Genomic DNA, 25,437 nt, shown 5'->3' on the forward strand with positions numbered 1-25,437 from the left:
TTATACTGCCTCTAGTTCACATTCCATTATACTGCCTCTAGTTCATTCTATATTATACTGCCTCTAGTTCACATTCCATTATACTGCCTCTAGTTCACATTCCATTATACTGCCTCTAGTTCACTTTCCATTATACTGCCTCTAGTTCATTCTACTGCCTCTAGTTCACGTTCCATTATACTGCCTCTAGCTCACGTTCCATTATACTGCCTCTAGCTCACGTTCCATTATACTTCCTCTAGCTTACGTTCCATTATACTGCCTCTAGTTCACGTTGCAAACTGGAGGGTGACGGTAGGCAGGGTTTTGCATCCGAATGGGAGGCGCGCTTTTCGAGTTGAGATTGAGAAATACATTTCTTTTAAATCGTGGCCACCAAAGTTTTTAACACGCAATTGAATTTAGAATTGTTATTTGTTGCGGAACGGCGGTTTATAAAAGCAGGTTTTACTCCAGTGAGGAGCCACTCTGGCGCTGTCTGAGAAGTGACAAACCAGAAAGCGTGGATAGATGGCAGCATTTGTGCAGAACTGAAAGAGCGAACCACCCCATTTAACCATGGCAAGGTGACTGGGAATATGGCCGAATACAAAAAAGTGTAGATATTCCCTCCGTAAGGCAATCACACAGGCAAACCGTCAGTACCGAGACAAAGTGGAGTCGCAATTCAACGGCTCAGACACGAGTCGTACGTGGCAGGGTCTACAGACAATCACGGACTACAAAGGGAAAACCAGCCACGTCACGGACACCGACGTCTTGCTTCCGGACAAGCTAAACACCTTCTTCACCCGCTTTGAGGATAACACAGTGCCACCAACGTAGCCAGCTACCAAGGACTGTGGGCTCTCCTTCTCCGGGGGCCGACGTGAGTACGACATTTAAGTGTGTTAACCCTCGCAAGGCTGCCGGCCCAGATGGCATCCCTAGCCGCATCCTCAGAGCATGCGCAGAGCAGCTGGCTGGAGTGTTTACGGACATATTCAATCTCTCCCTATCCCAGTCTGCTGTCCCCACATGCTTCAAGATGTCCACCATTGTTCCTGTACCCAAGAGGGCAAAGATAACTGAACTAAATAACTATCGCCCCGTAGCACTCACTTCTGTCATCATGAAGTGCTTTGAGAGGCTAGTTAAGGATCATATCACCTCTACCTTACCTGACACCCTAGACCCACTTCCATTTGCTTACCACCCCAATAGATCCACAGACAATGCAAACGCCATCACACTGCACACTGCCCTGTCCCATCTGGACAAGAGGAATACCTATGTAAGAATGCTGTTCATTGACAATAACTCAGCATTCAACACCATAGTACCTTCCAAGCTCATCATTAAGCTTGAAGCCCTGGGTCTGAACCCCGCCCTGTGCAACTGGGTCCTGGACTTCCTGATGGGCCACCCCCAGGTGGTGAAGGTAGGAAACAACACCTCCACTTTACTGATCCTCAACACAGGGGCCCCACAAGGGTGCGTGCTCAGCCCTCTGCTATACTCCCTGTCCACCCATGACTGCGTGGCCAGACGCACCTCCAACTCAAACATCAAGTTTGCAGACGACACAACAGTAGTAGGCCTGATTACCAACAATGACGTGACAGCCTACAGGGAGGAGGTGAGGGCCCTGGGAGTGTGGTGCCAGGAAAATAACCTGGAGCTGATCGTGGACTTCAGGAAACAGTGGAGTGCCCCCTTATCCACATCGACGGGACCTTGGCGTACACATCACTGAAATGGTCCACCCACACAGACCGTGTGGTGAAGAAGGCGCAGCAACACATCTTCAACCTCAGGAGGCTGAAGACATTTGGATTGGCACCTAAAACCCTCACAAACCTTTACAAATTCACAATTGAGAGCATCTTTTCGGGCTGCATCACCGCCTGGTACGGCAACTGTACCGCCTGCAACCGCAGGGCTCTCCAACACATCACCGGGGGCAAACTACCTGCCCTCCAGGACACCTACAACACTCGATGTCACAGGAAGGCCAAAAAGATCATCAAGGACAACAACCACCCGAGCCACTGCCTGTTCACCCCGCAATCATCCAGAAAGCGAGATCAGTACAGGTGCATCAAAGCTGGGACCGAAAGACTGAAAAACAGCTTCTATCTCAAGGCCATCAGACTGTTAAGTAGCCATCACTAGGCGGTTTTAGCCCGGTTACTCAACCCTGCACCTAAGAGTCTGCTGCCCCATATAGATAGACTTGGAATCACTGGCCAGTTTAATAAATGGAACACTAGTCACTTTAATAATGTTTACATACTGCTTTACTCATCTCATATGTATATACTGTATTCTATTCTACTGTATCTTAGTCTATGCGGCTCTGACATTGCTCGTCCATATATTTATATATTCTTAATTCCATTCCTTTACTTTATATTTGTGTATATTGTGTGTATTGTTGTGAAATTGTTAGATATTACTGCACTGTTGGAGCAAGAAACACCCGCAATAACATCTACTAAACATGTGTATGTGACCAATAAAATTTGATTTGGTAGGACATTCCTCTCCTCGAACTAGGCCCTTGAGCTCCTCTGGTGCTGCCTGATAGGTGGTAGGATATTCCTCACCTTTCACCTTTCGACACGCCCTCCCCCCCGACGACATCGTACGAGCCAATCAGAAGAAGGCCTTCACCCCAAGTAGAGGTTGCTAAGGAAGTGGACTGCCTGTTGCTAGGTTACCTCACATGTTCTAGGGAGTAGGGTAAAGACCCCTAGATGCTGATCTGGGGTCAGTTATGCATTTTCACCACTAATGGTTAAGGTTATTGCTTGAGGAAGGGGAAGCTGATACTAGATGTGTACGTAGGGGAAACTTCACCCTGGAGTGTAGGTGCTACGGAAGTGGACTGACTGTCTGACTATAGGCTGCCTCGTACGCCAAGCAAGGAACGTGGATTCATGGATTCAAGCACAACAACATGGATACATTTGAACATCTTGGCCATGGTCTGTCATAATCTCCACCCGGCACAGCCAGAAGAGGACTGGCCACCCCTCAGAGCCTGGTTCCTCTCTAGGTTTCTTCCTAGGTTTTGGCCTTTCTAGGGAGGTTTTTCCTGGCCACCGTGCTTCTACACCTGCATTGCTTGCTGTTTGGGGTTTTAGGCTGGGTTTCTGTACAGCACTTTGAGGTATCAGCTGATGTAAGAAGGGCTATATAAATACATTTGATTTGATTTGATACTCGGCAGTTGTAGGTTTAGAAAAGAAAGTGAATTTCCCAAAACTGCTCTTTTGAAAGTATTCTGAGAATTTTATTGAGAGAGAAAAAAAAAAGATTTGGATTGTGTTTTTTTTTGTAATTAGGAATAGAGGCTTTTTGTTGGATTTTTGTCTATAATTCTAGCATCTTTTTGAGTGTGAATCTCTTTTACGGTAAGTCTTTTACGGTATCTCTTTTACGGTATCTCTTTTACGGTATCTCTTTTACGGTAGCTCTTTTACGGTAACTCTTTTACGGTAACTCTTTTCAAGAAAGATAAGCGAAATCATCTTCAGAAGGAAAGAATAGTGATATAGGCTAGAGGGGTTGTACAGCTGGAATTGGAAATATGCATCTGTTAACCTTTGTTCTGGCTTACCACCTGTGTGTGTGGTGTGTGCGTGCGTGTGCATGTGTGTGTGTGTGTGTGTGTTTGGAGGGGGAGACGTTTGAGTTTACAGGACACCTGGAGTTTTTCCCATGACTGAACACACACACACACACACACACACACACACACACACACACAATTGTTTTACTAACCTTGTCGGGACACACAATTTATAACCATTCAAAGTACTATTTTCCCTAACCTTAACCCCAAAACCTAACCTAATTCTAACCCAGATTCTAATTCTAACCCTAAACCTAATTTTAAACCTAATTCTAACCCTGACACTAATTCTAAACCTAATTCAAACCCTAAACCTAATTCTAACCCTGACACTAATTCTAACCCTAAACCTCATTTTAAACCTAATTCTAACCCTGACACTAATTCAAACCCTAAACCTCATTTTAAACCTAATTCTAACCCTGACACTAATTCAAACCCTAAACCTAATTTTAAACCTGACCCTAGCTCCTAACACTAAACCCCCTTGAAATAGTATTTGACCCTGTGGGGACCAACAAAATGTCCCCAGTTGGTCAAATGTTTGTTAGTTTACTATTCTAGTGGGGACTTCTGGTCCCTACAAATATAGTAAAACACGTCCACACACCAGTGGTTTTAAAATACTTTAAAGTACTACTTAAGTAGTTTTTGGGGGTATCTGTACTTTACTATTTATATTTTTGACAACTTTTACTTTTACTTCAATAAATTCCTAAAGAAAATAATGTACTTTTTACTCCATACATTTTCCCTGACAACCTAAAGTACTCGTTACATTTTGACAGGAAAATGGCCCAATTCACACACTTAAATAGAACATCCCTGGTCATCATACTACCTTTGGCCTTAAGGACTCACTAAACACAAATACTTTGTTTGTAAATTATGTCTAAGTGTTGGAGTGGGCCCCTGGCTATCTGTAAATTAAAAAAAACAAGGAAATCGTGCTGTCTGGTTTGCTTAATATAAGTAATTTGAAATTATTTATATTTTTACTTTTGATACATAAGTATATTTTCGCAATTACATTTACTGTTGATACTTAAGTATATTTAAAACCAAATACTTTTAGACTTTTACTCAAGTAGTATTTTACTGGGTGACTTTCACTTTTACTTGAGTCATTTTTCTATTAAGGTATCTATACTTTCATCTTTACTTTTACTCAAGTATGTGCACACACATATATATATACACACACACACACACACACACTCTTGAACCTCTTTAATGGTTTGCATGATCGTAAGTATGACATGAAGCACTAATGAAATAAAAATAATGTGTTAAACTGAAGGCCTTTTGTCCATCAAAACAATTAAGCTTTTCACTGTCTTTTAAAGAGGTGATGTCGAGTTGTTTCCATTGACACAAATGGCACCCTAATTCCCTATGAAGTGCACTATTGACTAGGGCCCTTAGGGCTTGGACTATAAGTTATAGGGAAAAGATTTAGTGTAAAATAGTGCATAATATAGGGAATAGCATCCCGTTTGGGACACTCGCAGGCAGACAACGGCTAGGCTACCTGGGGAGACAGGGTAGCCTAGTGGTTAGAGCGTTGGACTAGTAACCGAAAGGTTGCAAGTTCGAATCCCCGAGCTGAAAAGGTACAAATCTGTCGTTCTGCCCCTGAACAAGGCAGTTAACCCACTGTTCCTAGGCCGTCATTATAAATAATAATTTGTTCTTAACTGAGTAAAAAAAAATAAAAAATTGCTTGAGGTTTGTGTTTTTTAATAACACTGAAATAAAGATGTTCATTTCTGTACTCTGATCAGGCCTCTCTGATCTGGGTGATCAGGCCTCTCTCTCTGTGATCAGGCCTCTCTCTCTGGGTGATCAGGCCTCTCTCTCTCTGGGTGATCAGGCCTCTCTCTCTCTGGGTGATCAGTCCTCTCTCTCTCTGGGTGATCAGTCCTCTCTCTCTCTGGGTGATCAGGCCTCTCTCTCTGGGTGATCAGTCCTCTCTCTCTGGGTGATCAGGCCTCTCTCTCTGGGTGATCATGCCTCTCTCTCTCTGGGTGATCAGTCCTCTCTCTCTCTGGGTGATGTGTGTGTATTTGAAATGTTTTGACTGTTTTAAGTACTCACATAATTATTTTTCAGAGTCCTCCAGAACTGGAATGGAAAAATATATATTTTTAGAACACAAAGCCCACACTGGAATTTGTTTTTGCACAGTGTGCAACAATGCCTCATTTAATATAACCGTGACAGATAACACATCTGTCTTATTCAGAGTTATTATCAGAGTGAACATTTTGAAACAGGTCTCAATTGGGTGAGTTAAACACATTTTGTAGCTTGTGTGTCACATCAGATACGTTTTTAATAGGTATTTATTTCTGTAGGCTTACGGGGAGCCGTCAGAACGTAATCGAGTGAGACACGAAGGGGAAAGGGAATTTAGGAAGAACGACTGTGCACAAAGAACATTCCAACAAATAGTTTTTACAGTATTTAGAAAAAGAAACATCTCTGGTTAAAGATTTTGACGTCCGTTAGAGTACGGGATCCCTACTGTGTGTATAACTCGTGTGTTTGTGTGGAAAGTGTGTGTTTTCTCATGGACCACAACAAGGTGTGGCATAGCTGTGCTACCATGGGTTTCCACCCGTTAATTCACTCTAGAAAACATTCTTCACCACTAAAACCAGCTTAAACCTACATGCTACCAGGTGCCTGGTGAAAAACCTGACTACCAGGTGAAAAACCTGCAGGTCGAAAAACCTGACTACCAGGTCGAAAAACCTGACTACCAGGTCGAAAAACCTGACTACCAGGTCGAAAAACCTGACTACCAGGTCGGAAAACCTGACTACCAGGTCGGAAAACCTGACTACCAGGTCGGAAAACCTGACTTACCAGGTGGAAAACCTGACTTACCAGGTCGAAAAACCTGACTACCAGGTCGGAAAACCTGACTACCAGGTCGGAAAACCTGACTACCAGGTCGGAAAATCTGACTACCAGGTTTTTACCAGGTGGAAAAACCTGACTACCAAAAACCTGACTACCAGCTGTCTATAACTAGCTGTATGTCCAGCTGTCTATAACTAGCTGTCTATAACTAGCTGTCTATAACTAGCTGTATGTCCAGCTGTCTATAACTAGCTGTATATCCAGCTGTCTATAACTAGCTGTCTATAACTAGCTGTATGTCCAGCTGTCTATAACTAGATGTCTATAACTAGCTGTATGTCCAGCTGTCTATAACTAGCTGTCTATAACTAGCTGTATGTCCAGCTGTCTATAACTAGCTGTCTATAACTAGCTGTATGTCCAGCTGTCTATCACTAGCTGTCTATAACTAGCTGTATGTCCAGCTGTCTATAACTAGCTGTATGTCCAGCTGTCTATAACCTCTTACATCTAGACGTTCTGCTAGCGGAACACCTGCTCCAATATCCAATGATAGGCGTGGTGCGAAATACAAACTCCTCGAAAATCCGAAAACTTCAATTTTTCATACATATGACTATTTTACACCATTTTAAAGACAAGACTCTCCTTTATCTAACCACACTGTCCGATTTCAAAAAGGCTTTACAGCGAAAGCAAAACATTAGATTGTCAGCAGAGTACCCAGCCAGAAATAATCAGACACCCATTTTTCAAGCTAGCATATAATGTCACAAAAACCAAAACCACAGCTAAATGCAGCACTAACCTTTGATGATCTTCATCAGATGACACTCCTAGGACATTATGTTATACAATACATGCATGTTTTGTTCAATCAAGTTCATATTTATATCAAAAACCAGCTTTTTACATTAGCATGTGACGTTCAGAACTAGCATTCCCACCGAACACTTCCGGTGAATTTACTAAATTACTCACGATAAACGTTCACAAAAAACATAACAATTATTTTAAGAATTATAGATACAGAACTCCTTTATGCAATCGCGGTGTCCGATTTTAAAATAGCTTTTCGGTGAAAGCACATTTTGCAATATTCTGAGTACATAGCTATTTTGACACCCACCAAGTTTGGTACTCACCAAACTCAGATTTACTATAAGAAAAATTGGATTACCTTTGCTGTTCTTCGTCAGAATGCACTCCCAGGACTTCTACTTCAATAACAAATGTTGGTTTGGTTCCAAATAATACATAGTTATATCCAAATAGCGGCGTTTTGTTGTGCGTTCAAGACACTATCCGAAGGGTAAAGAAGGGTGACGCGCCCGGCGCGTTTCGTGACAAAAAAATTCAAAATATTCCATTACCGTACTTCGAAGCATGTCAAACGCTGTTTAAAATAAAAAAAATTGTGATTTTTCTCGTAAAAAAGTGATAATATTCCGACCGGGAAACCTTGTTTTCGTTCAAAGACTGAAAATAAAAACATGGAGTCGTCTCGTGCATGCGCGCGCCAGTCTCATTGTTCTCAGATCGACCACTTACCAAATGCGCTACTGTTTTTCAGCCATGGCCTGCAAAGTCATCATTCAACGTTCTGGCGCCTTCTGAGAGCCTATGGGAGCGTTAGAAAATGTCACGTTACAGCAGAGATCCCCTGCTTTGGATAGAGATGATCAAGAAGGCCAAGAAATAGTCAGAGAGGGCGCTTCCTGTTTGGAATCTTCTCAGGTTTTGGCCTGCCAAATGAATTCTGTTATACTCACAGACACCATTCAAACAGTTTTAGAAACTTTGGAGTGTTTTCTATCCAAAGCTAATAATTATATGCATATTCTAGTTTCTGGGCAGGAGTAATAATCAGATTAAATCGGGTACGTTTTTTATCCGGCCGTGAAAATACTGCCCCCTATCCATAACAAGATAACTAGCTGTCTATAACTAGCTGTATGTCCAGCTGTCTATAACTAGCTGTCTATAACTAGCTGTATGTCCAGCTGTCTATAACTAGCTGTATGTCCAGCTGTCTCTAACTAGCTGTATGTCCAGCTGTCTCTAACTAGCTGTATGTCCAGCTGTCTCTAACTAGCTGTATGTCCAGCTGTCTCTAACTAGCTGTATGTCCAGCTGTCTATAACTAGCTGTATATCCAGCTGTCTATAACTAGCTGTATATCCAGCTGTCTATAACTAGCTGTCTATAACTAGCTGTCTATAACTAGTTGTATGTCCAGCTGTCTATAACTAGCTTTCTATAACTAGCTGTATGTCCAGCTGTCTATAACTAGCTGTCTATAACTAGCTGTATGTCCAGCTGTCTATAACTAGCTGTCTATAACTAGCTGTATGTCCAGCTGTCTATAACTAGCTGTCTATAACTAGCTGCATGTCCAGCTGTCTATAACTAGCTGTCTATAACTAGCTGTCTATAACTAGCTGCATGTCCAGCTGTCTATAACTAGCTGTCTATAACTAGCTGCATGTCCAGCTGTCTATAACTAGCTGTCTATAACTAGCTGTCTATAACTAGCTGCATGTCCAGCTGTCTATAACTAGCTGTATGTCCAGCTGTCTATAACTAGCTGTCTATAACTAGCTGTATATCCAGCTGTCTATAACTAGCTGTATATCCAGCTGTCTATAACTAGCTGTATATCCAGCTGTCTATAACTAGCTGTATATCCAGCTGTCTATAACTAGCTGTATATCCAGCTGTCTATAACTAGCTGTATATCCAGCTGTCTATAACTAGCTGTATATCCAGCTGTCTATAACTAGCTGTATATCCAGCTGTCTATAACTAGCTGTATATCCAGCTGTCTATAACTAGCTGTATATCCAGCTGTCTCTCTAGCTGAATGTCCAGCTGTCTCTCTAGCTGTATGTCCAGCTGTCTCTCTAGCTGTATGTCCAGCTGTATGTCCAGCTGTCCATCTCTAGCTGTATGTCCAGCTGTCTCTCTAGCTGTATGTCCAGCTGTCTCTCTAGCTGTATGTCCAGCTGTCTCTCTAGCTGTATGTTTATGCTCTTCAGACAGTGCTAGCGTGGTTTGCTGCAGGAATGCAAATGTCACAGCACACACACACACACACACACACACACACACACACACACACACACACACACACACACACACACACACACACACACAATTCCTGATCACTTTGCGCTTCTCCTCTCTCTCTCTCTCTTTTCTCTCTTCACCACCTACGTAGGAAAAAGTGATTGTGCGTCAATCACCAGGCCATCGTCATTGGTCTCTGTTCTGCAGTCTTGGTTTTGCAGATAGATGCAGGTGTTGCATTCCTTGTCGCAAGCTTTGACATCATCCCTCAAGGCACATTTCTCAATGCAAACTCATCGACAAGTAGCAAGTAACCTAGCAAGTAGATATTTATAGCCTTTTTATTATATCGTGTAAATAATCAATATTTAGTATTTCTCGTGTGTATTCTTGTTTATAATTTTTCTAATTACCTGGTCTTCCCTGTGGCTCAGTTGGTAGAGCATGGTGTTTGCAACGCCAGCATGGTGTGTGCAACGCCAGGGTTGTGGGTTCGATTCCCACGGGGGGCCAGTACAAAATAAATAAAAAAATACATGAAATGAAATGCATGCATTCACTACTGTAAGTCGCTCTGGATAAGAGCGTCTGCTAAATGACTAAAATGTAAATGTAAATGTAATTCCTGCAGAAAGATGGATGCTGGTGTTGCATTCCTGCAGATAGATAGATGCTGGTGTCGCATTCCTGCAGATAAATAGATGCTGGTGTCGCATTCCTGCAGATAGATGCTGGTGTCACATTCCTGCAGATAGATAGATAGATGCTGGTGTCGCATTCCTGCAGATAAATAGATGCTGGTGTTGCATTCCTGCAGATAGATAGATGCTGGTGTCACATTCCTGCAGATAGATAGATGCTGGTGTCGCATTCCTGCAGATAGATAGATGCTGGTGTCGCATTCCTGCAGATAGATAGATGCTGGTGTCGCATTCCTGCAGATAGATAGATGCTGGTGTCGCATTCCTGCAGATAGATAGATGCTGGTGTCGCATTCCTGCAGATAGATAGATGCTGGTGTCGCATTCCTGCAGATAGATGCTGGTGTCACATTCCTTCAGATAGATAGATGCTGGTGTCGCATTCCTGCAGATAGATAGATGCTGGTGTCGCATTCCTGCAGATAGATAGATGCTGGTGTCGCATTCCTGCAGATAGATAGATGCTGGTGTCGCATTCCTGCAGATAGATAGATGCTGGTGTCGCATTCCTGCAGACAGATAGATGCTGGTGTCGCATTCCTGCAGACAGATAGATGCTGGTGTCGCATTCCTGCAGATAGATAGATGCTGGTGTTGCATTCCTGCAGATAGATAGATGCTGGTGTTGCATTCCTGCAGATAGATAGATGCTGGTGTTGCATTCCTGCAGAAATATGCTCTTGTTGCATTCCTGCAGAAATATGCTCTTGTTGCATTCCTGCAGATAGATGCTGGTGTTGCATTCCTGCAGATAGATGCTGGTGTTGCATTCCTGCAGATAGATGCTGGTGTTGCATTCCTGCAGACAGATAGATGCTGGTGTTGCATTCCTGCAGATTGATGCTGGTGTTGCATTCCTGCAGATGGGTAGGAAAAGTAGCATCACTCCAGCAAGAGGTCAGGAGGTCAGGAGATTGGAAGACGCATCAGACTGAGTCTCAAATGGCACCCTATTCCCTATACAGTGCACTATAGACCAGGGCCCTATTCCCTTTATAGTGCACTACTTTAGCTGCACAACTGTAGCCTGTGCTTATGGAGGAAGCAGTTTGTTTTGTATCTTTAACTCAGTAGACGTGTTGCTACGACCTTGTACCTGATGCCTTCTGCATCTGCATTCAGTACATGTTCGATCATATCAAAAATTGCAGCTTGGAGAATTCAATAACGTGCTTTTCTATTCTATCCGTTCACCCTGTGACTATGGCTTTGACTGTCTGGTGAGTGGCTGGTTGACAGGCTAGGGCTTTGACTGTGTGGTGAGTGGCTGGTTGACAGACGAGGGCTTTGACTGTGTGGTGAGTTTTGACTGTCTGGTGAGTGGCTGGTTGACAGACGAGGGCTTTGACTGTGTGGTGAGTTTTGACTGTCTGGTGAGTGGCTGGTTGACAGACGAGGGCTTTGACTGTGTGGTGAGTTTTGACTGTCTGGTGAGTGGCTGGTTGACAGACGAGGGCTTTGACTGTCTGGTGAGTGGCTGGTTGACAGACTTCAAGGGGATGTCTTTTTACATTCAGGTCCTTTAATAAGTACTGAAAGCTTATTGATATGTCTGTAGCATTTCCCCTGTGTGCGTGCGTGCGTGGGTGTGTGTGTGTGTGTGTGTGTGAGTCATCCGAGGAGAGGTTATATGTGTCAGTCAGACAGCTCCCCTCACTAGTAACGAAGTGAAATATTCACTGTACAGTACTACCTGTAAATCATGTCCTTTCTCATCTAAATTGCCTTTGGAAAATATTCAGACCCCATTGACTTTTTCCACATTTTGTTACGGTACAGCCTTATTCTAAAATGGATTGAATTTATTTAAAATTTTTTCTCTCATTAATCTACACACAATACCCCATAATGACATCACAATACCCCATAATGACATCACAATACCCCATAATGACATCGCAATACCCCATAATGACATCACAATACCCCATAATGACAAAGCAAAAACAGGTTTAAAGAAATGTCCTGTCCCGTCCAAAAAAATTGAATAAAGAAATATCACATTTACATATGTAAGTCTGAGGTCCTGAAAGCTCTGGAGTAGGTTTTCATCAAGGATCTCTCTGTACTTTTCTCCGTTCATCTTTCCCTCGATCCTGACTAGTCTCCCAGTCCCTGCCGCTGAAAAATATCCCCACAAGTCAAGGGGTCTGAATATTTTCCGAAGGCACTGTGAAAGACTGTTTAATAGGGGCTAGGGGTTGTTTCTGGACTTATGCGCTGTGTCCCTAATGGAACCCCTTATTCTTTATATAGAGGGGCCAAGGGTGCAGAGCGCAGGGCCCAGGGCCACGTGTTTGTACATTCAAACAGGTATTCTCTCTTGTGATTGAACAGATGGTAGCCTCCTAAACTCCCCAACCCTATTGTGAATACCCTGCTTTCAACACATGTAAATGTTTTATTCAAATAGATAAGCGTATACTAAATTACTACGAGGGCTGTTGTTGATGACATGATGGGTTTGTTAGTTTTACAGCAGTTAATTACTATACTTTACTCTGCCACAGCCTCTACTGCACCCTAGTGGCAAGGAGGGAGATTACAGTGGAGATTATTATAGATTCACATGTTCTGTCTCTCTCCTCTCGGCCTCTCTCCTCTCTGTTTCTCTCCTCTCTGTCTCGGCCTCTCTCTTCCTCTGTCTATCTCGTTCTCTCTCTCCTCTCGGCCTCTCCTCTCTGTCTCTGTCCTCTCTGTCTCTCTCCTCTGTCTCTCTCCTCTCTGTTTCTCTCCTCTCTGTCTCGGCCTCTCTCTTCCTCTGTCTCTCTCTTTCCCTCTCTCCTCTTGGCCTCTCCTCTCTGTCTCTGTCCTCTCTGTCTCTCTCCTCTGTCTCTCTCCTCTCTGTTTCTCTCCTCTCTGTCTCGGCCTCTCTCTTCCTCTGTCTCTCTCTTTCTCTCGGCCTCTCCTCTCTGTCTCTGTCCTCTCTGTCTCTCTCCTCTGTCTCTCTCCTCTCTGTTTCTCTCCTCTCTGTCTCGGCCTCTCTCTTCCTCTGTCTCTCTCTTTCTCTCTCTCCTCTCTGTCTCTGTCCTCTCTGTCTCTGTCCTCTCTGTCTCTCTCCTCTCTGTCTCTCTCCTCTCTGTTTCTCTCCTCTCTGTCTCGGCCTCTCTCTTCCTCTGTCTCTCTCTTTCTCTCTCTCCTCTCTGTCTCTGTCCTCTCTGTCTCTCACCTCTCTGTCTCTCTCCTCTCTGTTTCTCTCCTCTCTGTCTCGGCCTCTCTCTTCCTCTGTCTCTCTCTTTCTCTCTCTCCTCTCGGCCTCTCCTCTCTGTCTCTCCTCTCTGTCTCTGTCCTCTCTGTCTCTCACCTCTCTGTCTCTCTCCTCTCTGTTTCTCTCCTCTCTGTCTCGGCCTCTCTCTTCCTCTGTCTCTCTCTTTCTCTCTCTCCTCTCGGCCTCTCCTCTCTGTCTCTGTCCTCTCTGTCTCTCTCCTCTCTGTCTCTCTCCTCTCTGTCTCGGCCTCTCTGTCTCTCTCTCATCTCTGTCTCGGCATCTCTGTCTCTCTCTCCTCTCTGTCTCTCTCTCCTCTCTGTCTCTCTCTCCTCTCTGTCTCTCTCTTTCTCTCCTCTCTCTTTCTCTCCTGTCTTTCTCTTTCTCTCCTTCTGCCTTTCTCTCTTTCTCTCTCTCTCCTCTGTCTCTCTGTCTCTATCTCTCACACCTGTCCATTCTCCGTATTGCAGTCATTCCCTCGGTGCAGTTGCATCCACTTTGAAGTAAATATGCTCTAATATTAGGTTACATTTTGAATGCCCAGAACTGTACATGCTTGACTTCCTGTTATTTGCTCAGTGTGTTAGGAAGGCAAACACAGCTGACTGACGGATGGATTCTGGTCATTAACTATAACCCTCAGGGTTGGAACCTTTTGTCCAAAACCTACCTCCAGGCCGTGTGTGTGTGTGTGTGTGTGTGTGTGTGTGTGTGTGTGGTCAATGGGAGGAGAGAACAGGTGTTGTAAGAGGGTAGATGAAGCCTGCGACTACCATCCTGATCAGATGGGGCTTTCTGTAATCCTAGAAGGAGAGGGTTTGCATATCCTGCTTCCTCTCCCTCCCTCGCTCCCCCCTGCTCCTTCCCTCCATCCCTGCCCTCTCCCCCTGCTCCCTCTTCCTCCCTCTCTCCCTCCCTCCCTTGCTCCCCCCGCCCTCTCCCCCTGCTCCCTCTTCCTCCCTTCCTCCCTTGCTCCCCCTGCCCTCTCCCCCTGCTCCCTCTCTCCCTCTCTCCCTTGCTCCCCCCGCCCTCTCCCCCTGCTCCCTCTCTCCCTCCCTCCCTCGCTCTCCCTTGCTCCCCCTGCCCTCTCCCTCTGCTCCCTATTCCTCCCTCTCTCCCTCTTCCGCTCTCCCTTGCTCCCCCTGCTCTCTCCCTCCTTCCGTCCCTGCTCCCTCTTCCTCCCTTCCTCCCTCGCTCCCCCTGCCTCCCTTCCTCCCTCGCTCCCCCTGCTCTCTCCCTCCCTCTCTCCCTCTTCCGCCCTCCCTCGCTCCCCCTGCTCCCTCCCTCCCTCCCTCCCGGCTCCCTCTTCCTCCCTTCCTCCCTCACTCCCTAACTCTCGCCCTCCCTCACTCCCTAACTCTCTCCCTCCCTCCCTGCTTCCTCCCTCCCTCCCTGCCTCCCTTCCTCCCTCCCTCCCTCCCTTTTTCCCTCCCTGCCTGCTATCATTGTGATGCAGGCTGTTTAGGTTCTGTGTGATGGGCAGGGCAGGTCAACAGTAGTAACACTGTATTCTTCAGGATTTAGCTGAATGACAACAGGAGACCCTAAACAGGAGACCCTTAACCTTTAACCCTAACACTAAACCTTAAACTTTAAAAAAAATATTTTTAAATCACCTTTATTTAACCAGGTAGGCCAGTTGATAACAAGTTCTTATTTACAATTGCGACCTGGCCAACATAAAGCAAAGCAGTTCAACACAAACAACAACACAGAGTTACACATGGAATAAACAAACATACAGTCAATAATACAGTAGAAAAATGAGTCTATATACAGTGTGTGCAACTGGCATGAGGAGGTAAGGCAATAAATAGTCCTTAGTAGCGAAGTAATTACAATTTAGCAGATTAACACGAGTGATAGATGAGCAGATGATGGTGTGCAAGTAGAAATACTGGTGTGCAAAAGAGCAGAAAAGTAAATAAAAACAATATGGGGATAAGGTAGGAAGATGTGGTGGGCTATTCACAGATGGACTATGTACAGCTGCAGCGATCGGTTAGCTGCTCAGATAGCTGATGTTTAAAGTTAGTGAGGGAAATATAAGTCTCCAGCTTCAGCGATCAGGGTTCTAATTCTAACCTTAACCCTAAACCTAGCTCCTAACCCTAAACCTAACCCTAAACCTAGCTCCTAACCCTAAACCTAACCCTAAACCTAGCTCCTAAACCTAACCCTAAACCTAGCTCCTAACTCTAAACCTAACCCTAGCTCCTAAACCTAGCCCTAAACCCCCTTGAAATAGCATTTGACCTCGTGGGGGACCAACAAAATGTCCCCAGTTGGTCAAATGTTTGTTTGTTTAGTTTGACGTCTGGTCCCCACAAGAATAGCCACACACACACACTAACACACACACACACACACACACACACACACACACAGACACACACACACACACAGACACACACACACACACACACACACACACACACACAGACAGACACAGACACACACAGACACAGACAGACACAGACACACACAGACACAGACACACACAGACACAGACACACACACACACACACAGACACACACAGACAGAGAGAGGTGGCTACTGGGTGGTTTTCGTGAATCAGTCTTATTTCAGCAGAGGGTTTTTCCTGTCCTCCAGAAAGACTCATTCAGAGAAACCTCAGTTAGAAAACAATCTGTGTGTCCCCACAAACTTAGCTGTACAAGAGAGTGTGTGTGTGTGTGTGTGTGTGTGTGTGTGTGTGTGTGTGTGTAGTTGGGTAAAAAACAGAAGAGACATTTCCCTCTCGTTTGGACTAATAAAGTGAACCTGAAAGGGAAAGCTCAGCCAAATGCCATTGGTTTCCTTCAGTGCTCTGCATGGTCATCCTGCTATCTGCTACTGTCTCTGTAGTATTCAGGGCATTCATACTTCTGATACTGTCTCTGCAGAGGGTTCACCACTGGGGCGATGCAGATCAGAGCTCAGTTTGGTCTCTGCGTTCCTCCAGAGGGTTCACCACTGGGGCGATGCAGATCAGAGCTCAGTTTGGTCTCTGCGTTCCTCCAGAGGGTTCACCACTGGGGCGATGCAGATCAGAGCTCAGTTTGGTCTCTGCGTTCCTCCAGAGGGTTCACCACTGGGGCGATGCAGATCAGAGCTCAGTTTGGTCTCTGCGTTCCTCCAGAGGGTTCACCACTGGGGCGATGCAGATCTCAGCTCAGTTTGGTCTCTGCGTTCCTCCAGAGGGTTCACCACTGGGGCGATGCAGATCTCAGCTCAGTTTGGTCTCTGCGTTTCTCTCCGTGTGTGGACAAGGTGTGATAAATATCTGGATCATACCATCTCTCCTCCTCTCTCTGAAACATCTCTCCCTGTGTGTGTGAGAGAGACAGTGTGTGTGTGTGTGTGTGTGTGTGTGTGTGTGTGTGTGTGTGTGTGTGTGTGTGTGTGTGTGTGTGTGTGTGTGTGTGTGTGTGTGTGTGTGTGTGTGTGTGTGTGTGTGTGTGTGTGTGTGTGTGTGTGTGTGTGAGAGAGACTGTGTGTGTGTGTGAGAGACTGTGTGTGTGTGTGAGAGACTGTGTGTGTGTGTGAGAGACTGTGTGTGTGTGTGTGTGAGAGACTGTGTGTGAGAGAGAGAGACGGTGTGTGTGAGAGACATTGTTGTGTGTGTGTGTGAGAGACATTGTTGTGTGTGTGTGTGAGAGACATTGTTGTGTGTGTGTGTGAGAGAGACATTGTTGTGTGTGTGTGAGAGAGACATTGTTGTGTGTGTGTGTGAGAGAGAGAGAGACATTGTTGTGTGTGTGTGTGAGAGAGAGAGACATTGTTGTGTGTGTGTGTGTGTGTGAGAGAGAGAGACATTGTTGTGTGTGTGTGTGTGTGTGTGTGTGTGTGTGTGTGTGTGTGTGTGTGTGTGTGTGTGTGTGTGTGTGTGTGAGAGAGAGAGACATTGTTGTGTGTGTGTGTGAGAGAGAGACACTGGCTGTGAGTGTGTGTGTACATTTGTGTTCATGACAAGGTATTGCGTTTGTTTAGTTGGCGCCCCAAGAATCATTCTGCGAAAATGTATCACCGTTCTATTTCCACAGCAACTGCCAGTTCTGAAATTAACCCTTTACCGACCAGGCTACCAGTGTTCCCAGTCAAATACCAGTCATACCAGCACATCACTGACTCATCTAGCTAGACCCAGCCCAGGCTCTGGAGCAGACTGCTGCACACTCATCAGTCAAGGGTTCATTTCAGAGAGGAATGACAAAGCACAAATCATCCAGTCAATATACTAATGGACTGTTATATCCACAGTCTCTACACTAATACTAATGGACTGTTACATCCACAGTCTCTATACTAATGGACTGTTATATCCACAGTCTCTATACTAATGGACTGTTACATCCACAGTCTCTATACTAATGGACTGTTACATCCACAGTCTCTATACTAATGGACTGTTACATCCACAGTCTCTATACTAATGGACTGTTACATCCACAGTCTCTATACTAATGGACTGTTACATCCACAGTCTCTATACTAATGGACTGGTATATCCACAGTCTCTATACTAATGGACTGTTACATCCACAGTCTCTATACTAATGGACTGTTACATCCACAGTCTCTATACTAATACTAATGGACTGTTATATCCACAGTCTCTATACTAATGGACTGTTACATCCACAGTCTCTATACTAATGGACTGTTACATCTACAGTCTCTATACTAATGGACTGTTACATCCACAGTCTCTATACTAATGGACTGTTACATCCACAGTCTCTATACTAATGGACTGTTACATCCACAGTCTCTATACTAATGGACTGTTACATCCACAGTCTCTATACTAATGGGCTGTTACATCCACAGTCTCTATACTAATGGGCTGTTACATCCACAGTCTCTATACTAATGGACTGTTACATCCACAGTCTCTATACTAATGGGCTGTTATATCCACAGTCTCTATACTAATGGACTGTTACATCCACAGTCTCTATACTAATGGGCTGTTATATCCACAGTCTCTATACTAATGGACTCTTACATCCACAGTCTCTATACTAATGGGCTGTTACATCCACAGTCTCTATACTAATGGACTGTTACATCCACAGTCTCTATACTAATGGACTGTTACATCCACAGTCTCTATACTAATGGACTGTTACATCCACAGTCTCTATACTAATGGACTGTTACATCCACAGTCTCTATACTAATACTAATGGGCTGTTACATCCACAGTCTCTATACTAATGGACTGTTATATCCACAGTCTCTATACTGATACTAATGGACTGTTACATCCACAGTCTCTATACTAATGGACTGTTATATCCACAGTCTCTATACTGATACTAATGGACTGTTACATCCACAGTCTCTATACTAATGGACTGTTATATCTACAGTCTCTATACTAATGGGCTGTTACATCCACAGTCTCTATACTAATGGGCTGTTACATCTACAGTCTCTATACTAATGGACTGGTATATCCACAGTCTCTATACTAATGGGCTGTTACATCTACAGTCTCTATACTAATGGACTGTTATATCCACAGTCTCTATACTAATGGGCTGTTATATCCACAGTCTCTATACTAATACTAATGGACTGTTACATCCACAGTCTCTATACTAATGGACTGTTATATCCACAGTCTCTATACTAATGGGCTGTTACATCCACAGTCTCTATACTAATGGGCTGTTACATCTACAGTCTCTATACTAATGGAGTGTTACATCCACAGTCTCTATACTAATGGGCTGTTACATCCACAGTCTCTATACTAATGGGCTGTTACATCTACAGTCTCTATACTAATGGAGTGTTACATCCACAGTCTCTATACTAATGGAGTGTTACATCCACAGTCTCTATACTAATGGACTGTTACATCCACAGTCTCTATACTAATGGACTGTTATATCCACAGTCTCTATACTAATGGACTGTTACATCCACAGTCTCTATACTAATGTACTGTTACATCCACAGTCTCTATACTAATGGGCAGTTACATCCACAGTCTCTATACTAATGGACTGTTACATCCACAGTCTCTATACTAATGGACTGGTATATCCACAGTCTCTATACTAATGGACTGGTATATCCACAGTCTCTATACTAATGGACTGGTATATCCACAGTCTCTATACTAATGGACTGGTATATCCACAGTCTCTATACTAATGGACTGTTACATCCACAGTCTCTATACTAATGGACTGTTACATCCACAGTCTCTATACTAATGGAGTGTTACATCCACAGTCTCTATACTAATGGACTGTTACATCCACAGTCTCTATACTAATGGACTGTTATATCCACAGTCTCTATACTAATGTACTGTTACATCCACAGTCTCTATACTAATGGGCAGTTACATCCACAGTCTCTATACTAATGGACTGTTACATCCACAGTCTCTATACTAATGGACTGGTATATCCACAGTCTCTATACTAATGGACTGGTATATCCACAGTCTCTATACTAATGGACTGGTATATCCACAGTCTCTATACTAATGGACTGTTACATCCACAGTCTCTATACTAATGGACTGTTACATCCACAGTCTCTATACTAATGGACTGTTACATCCACAGTCTCTATACTAATACTAATGGGCTGTTACATCCACAGTCTCTATACTAATGGACTGGTATATCCACAGTCTCTATACTAATGGACTGTTACATCCACAGTCTCTATACTAATGGACTGTTACATCCACAGTCTCTATACTAATGGGCTGTTACATCCACAGTCTCTATACTAATGGGTTGTTACATCCACAGTCTCTATACTAATGCACTGTTACATCCACAGTCTCTATACTAATGGGCTGTTACATCCACAGTCTCTATACTAATGGGCTGTTATATCCACAGTCTCTATACTAATGGACTGTTACATCCACAGTCTCTATACTAATGGGCTGTTACATCCACAGTCTCTATACTAATGGACTGTTACATCCACAGTCTCTATACTAATGGACTGTTATATCCACAGTCTCTATACTAATGGACTGTTACATCCACAGTCTCTATACTAATGGACTGTTACATCCACAGTCTCTATACTAATACTAATGGGCTGTTACATCCACAGTCTCTATACTAATGGACTGTTATATCCACAGTCTCTATACTGATACTAATGGACTGTTACATCCACAGTCTCTATACTAATGGACTGTTATATCCACAGTCTCTATACTGATACTAATGGACTGTTACATCCACAGTCTCTATACTAATGGACTGTTATATCTACAGTCTCTATACTAATGGGCTGTTACATCCACAGTCTCTATACTAATGGGCTGTTACATCTACAGTCTCTATACTAATGGACTGGTATATCCACAGTCTCTATACTAATGGGCTGTTACATCTACAGTCTCTATACTAATGGACTGTTATATCCACAGTCTCTATACTAATGGGCTGTTATATCCACAGTCTCTATACTAATACTAATGGACTGTTACATCCACAGTCTCTATACTAATGGACTGTTATATCCACAGTCTCTATACTAATGGGCTGTTACATCTACAGTCTCTATACTAATGGGCTGTTACATCCACAGTCTCTATACTAATGGGCTGTTACATCTACAGTCTCTATACTAATGGAGTGTTACATCCACAGTCTCTATACTAATGGGCTGTTACATCCACAGTCTCTATACTAATGGACTGTTACATCCACAGTCTCTATACTAATGGGCTGTTACATCCACAGTCTCTATACTAATGGACTGGTATATCCACAGTCTCTATACTAATGGACTGGTATATCCACAGTCTCTATACTAATGGACTGGTATATCCACAGTCTCTATACTAATGGACTGGTATATCCACAGTCTCTATACTAATGGACTGTTACATCCACAGTCTCTATACTAATGGACTGTTACATCCACAGTCTCTATACTAATGGACTGTTACATCCACAGTCTCTATACTAATGGACTGTTACATCCACCGTCTCTATACTAATGGACTGTTACATCCACAGTCTCTATACTAATACTAATGGACTGTTATATCCACAGTCTCTATACTAATGGGCTGTTACATCCACAGTCTCTATACTAATGGACTGTTACATCTACAGTCTCTATACTAATGGATTGTTACATCTACAGTCTCTATACTAATGGACTGTTACATCCACAGTCTCTATACTAATGGGCTGTTACATCCACAGTCTCTATACTAATGGACTGTTACATCCACAGTCTCTATACTAATGGACTGTTACATCCACAGTCTCTATACTAATGGACTGTTACATCCACAGTCTCTATACTAATGGGCTGTTACATCCACAGTCTCTATACTAATGGGTTGTTACATCCACAGTCTCTATACTAATGCACTGTTACATCCACAGTCTCTATACTAATGGGCTGTTACATCCACAGTCTCTATACTAATGGGCTGTTATATCCATAGTCTCTATACTAATGGACTGTTACATCCACAGTCTCTATACTAATGGGCTGTTACATCCACAGTCTCTATACTAATGGGCTGTTACATCCACAGTCTCTATACTAATGGACTGTTACATCCACAGTCTCTATACTAATGGACTGTTATATCCACATTCTCTATACTAATGGACTGTTACATCCACAGTCTCTATACTAATGGACTGTTACATCCACAGTCTCTATACTAATACTAATGGGCTGTTACATCCACAGTCTCTATACTAATGGACTGTTATATCCACAGTCTCTATACTGATACTAATGGACTGTTACATCCACAGTCTCTATACTAATGGACTGTTATATCCACAGTCTCTATACTGATACTAATGGACTGTTACATCCACAGTCTCTATACTAATGGACTGTTATATCTACAGTCTCTATACTAATGGGCTGTTACATCCACAGTCTCTATACTAATGGGCTGTTACATCTACAGTCTCTATACTAATGGACTGGTATATCCACAGTCTCTATACTAATGGGCTGTTACATCTACAGTCTCTATACTAATGGACTGTTATATCCACAGTCTCTATACTAATGGGCTGTTATATCCACAGTCTCTATACTAATACTAATGGACTGTTACATCCACAGTCTCTATACTAATGGACTGTTATATCCACAGTCTCTATACTAATGGGCTGTTACATCTACAGTCTCTATACTAATGGGCTGTTACATCCACAGTCTCTATACTAATGGGCTGTTACATCTACAGTCTCTATACTAATGGAGTGTTACATCCACAGTCTCTATACTAATGGGCTGTTACATCCACAGTCTCTATACTAATGGGCTGTTACATCTACAGTCTCTATACTAATGGAGTGTTACATCCACAGTCTCTATACTAATGGAGTGTTACATCCACAGTCTCTATACTAATGGACTGTTATATCCACAGTCTCTATACTAATGGACTGTTATATCCACAGTCTCTATACTAATACTAATGGACTGTTACATCCACAGTCTCTATACTAATGGACTGTTACATCCACAGTCTCTATACTAATGGACTGTTACATCCACAGTCTCTATACTAATGGGCTGTTACATCCACAGTCTCTATACTAATCGACTGTTACATCCACAGTCTCTATACTAATGGACTGTTACATCCACAGTCTCTATACTGATACTAATGGGCTGTTATATTCAAAGATTTACAAACACGAATGAATGAGTTAACACCATCTACAATTATGTTGATGAAGCCTGCTGTATCTGGTGATGAAGCCTGCTGTATCTGGTGATGAAGCCTGCTGTATCTGGTGATGAAGCCTGCTGTATCTGGTGATGAAGCCTGCTGTATCTGGTGATGAAGCCTGCTGTATCTGTCGATGAAGCCAGCTGTATCTGTCGATGAAGCCTGCTGTATCTGTCGATGAAGCCTGCTGTATCTGGTGATGAAGCCTGCTGTATCTGGTGATGAAGCCTGCTGTATCTGGTGATGAAGCCTGCTGTATCTGGTGATGAAGCTTCCTGTATCTGGTGATGAAGCTTCCTGTATCTGTTGATGAAGCCAGCTGTATCTGTTGATGAAGCCAGCTGTATCTGTTGATGAAGCCTGCTGTATCTGGTGATGAAGCCTGCTGTATCTGTTGATGAAGCCTGCTGTATCTGTTGATGAAGCCAGCTGTATCTGTTGATGAAGCCAGCTGTATCTGTTGATGAAGCCAGCTGTATCTGGTGATGAAGCCTGCTGTATCTGGTGATGAAGCCTGCTGTATCTGATACACACCTTGTGTATTTGCTAATGGTTCTGCACATGTTGTGCTTTACTAGTTCACTCAAATTAATTTGCTAAGTTATACATTAAAATTGCATGATGAAACTGTGTATACTGTGTTTTGTTGTATTCCTGTGTGTGAGAGAATATTATTGTGTGTGTGTGTTTGTACGGAGTTGCATGAAGTGTGTGTGTGTGTGTGTTAGTGTGTGAGAGAGAGAGACTGTGTGTGTGTGTGTGTATATTACTGAGTGTGTCTCTCTCTCTCCCAGCTAAGGGCCGTGAGGCGGGGAAATGTCAACTGGACTCAGAGGTTCTGCCTAAAGTGGCCCGCATGACCGTCTCGGGGAAGAAACAGACCATGGGCTTTGACGTGCCGAGGTATAACACACACACACACACACACACACACACACAATGTTCATCAGCTTTTCTCTGGAGCAGACTGGAGAGATAACGACTATAGTAGTTGGGGACAGGAACAGGAGTAGTTGGGGACAGGAACTAGAGTAGTTGGGGACAGGAACAGGAGCAGTTGGGAACGGGAACAGGAACAGGAGCAGTTGGGGACGGGAACAGGAACAGTTGGGGACGGGAACAGGAACAGTTGGGGACGGGAACGGGAACAGTTGGGAACGGGAACAGGAACAGGAGCAGTTGGGGACGGGAACAGGAACAGTTGGGGACGGGAACGGGAACAGTTGGGGACGGGAACGGGAACAGTTGGGGACGGGAACGGGAACAGGAGCAGTTGGGGACGGGAACGGGAACAGTTGGGGACGGGAACGGGAACAGTTGGGGACGGGAACGGGAACAGTTGGGGACGGGAACGGGAACAGTTGGGGATGGGAACGGGAACAGGAATAGTTGGAGACGGGAACAGGAACAGTTGGGGACGGGAACAGGAACAGTTGGGAACGGGAACAGGAACAGGAGCAGTTGGGGACGGGAACGGGAACAGTTGGGGACGGGAACGGGAACAGTTGGGGACGGGAACGGGAACAGTTGGGGACGGGAACGGGAACAGTTGGGGATGGGAACGGGAACAGGAATAGTTGGAGACGGGAACAGGAACAGTTGGGGACGGGAACAGGAACAGTTGGGGACGGGAACGGGAACAGGAACAGTTGGGAACGGGAACAGGAACAGGAGCAGTTGGGGACGGGAACGGGAACAGTTGGGGACGGGAACGGGAACAGTTGGGGACGGGAACGGGAACAGTTGGGGACGGGAACGGGAACAGTTGGGGATGGGAACGGGAACAGGAATAGTTGGAGACGGGAACAGGAACAGTTGGGGACGGGAACAGGAACAGTTGGGGACGGGAACGGGAACAGGAACAGTTGGGAACGGGAACGGTTGGGGACGGGAACGGGAACAGTTGGGGACAGGAACAGGAATAGTTGGAGACGGGAACAGGAACAGTTGGGGACGGGAACAGTTGGGAACGGGAACAGTTGGGGACGGGAACGGGAACAGGAATAGTTGGAGACGGGAACAGGAACAGTTGGGGACGGGAACAGGAACAGTTGGGAACGGGAACAGTTGGGGACGGAAACAGGAACAGTTGGGGACGGGAACAGGAACAGTTGGGAACGGGAACGGGAACAGGAACAGTTGGAGACGGGAACAGGAACAGTTGGGGACGGGAACAGTTGGGGATGGGAACAGGAACAGTTGGGAACGGGAACAGGAACAGTTGGAGACGGGAACGGGAACAGTTGGGGACGGGAA

At 44.3% G+C, this 25,437-nt stretch overlaps 1 protein-coding gene across 4 annotated transcripts in view; it reads left to right on the top strand.

Moving 5' to 3' along the window:
* LOC100195249 (HBS1-like (S. cerevisiae)) overlaps positions 1–25,437 on the top strand; it is an 80,638-nt gene that overhangs the window by 16,222 nt on the left and 38,979 nt on the right. For all 4 annotated transcript variants that reach the window (NM_001140278.1, XM_045695171.2, XM_082961444.1 and 1 more), the window contains 1 exon segment: positions 23,976–24,084. In NM_001140278.1, coding sequence (NP_001133750.1) covers positions 23,976–24,084 — 109 coding nt within the window.

Source organism: Salmo salar, chromosome 15 (assembly GCF_965601325.2).
Source record: "Salmo salar chromosome 15, fSalSal1, whole genome shotgun sequence".
Lineage (NCBI taxonomy): Eukaryota > Metazoa > Chordata > Actinopteri > Salmoniformes > Salmonidae > Salmo > Salmo salar.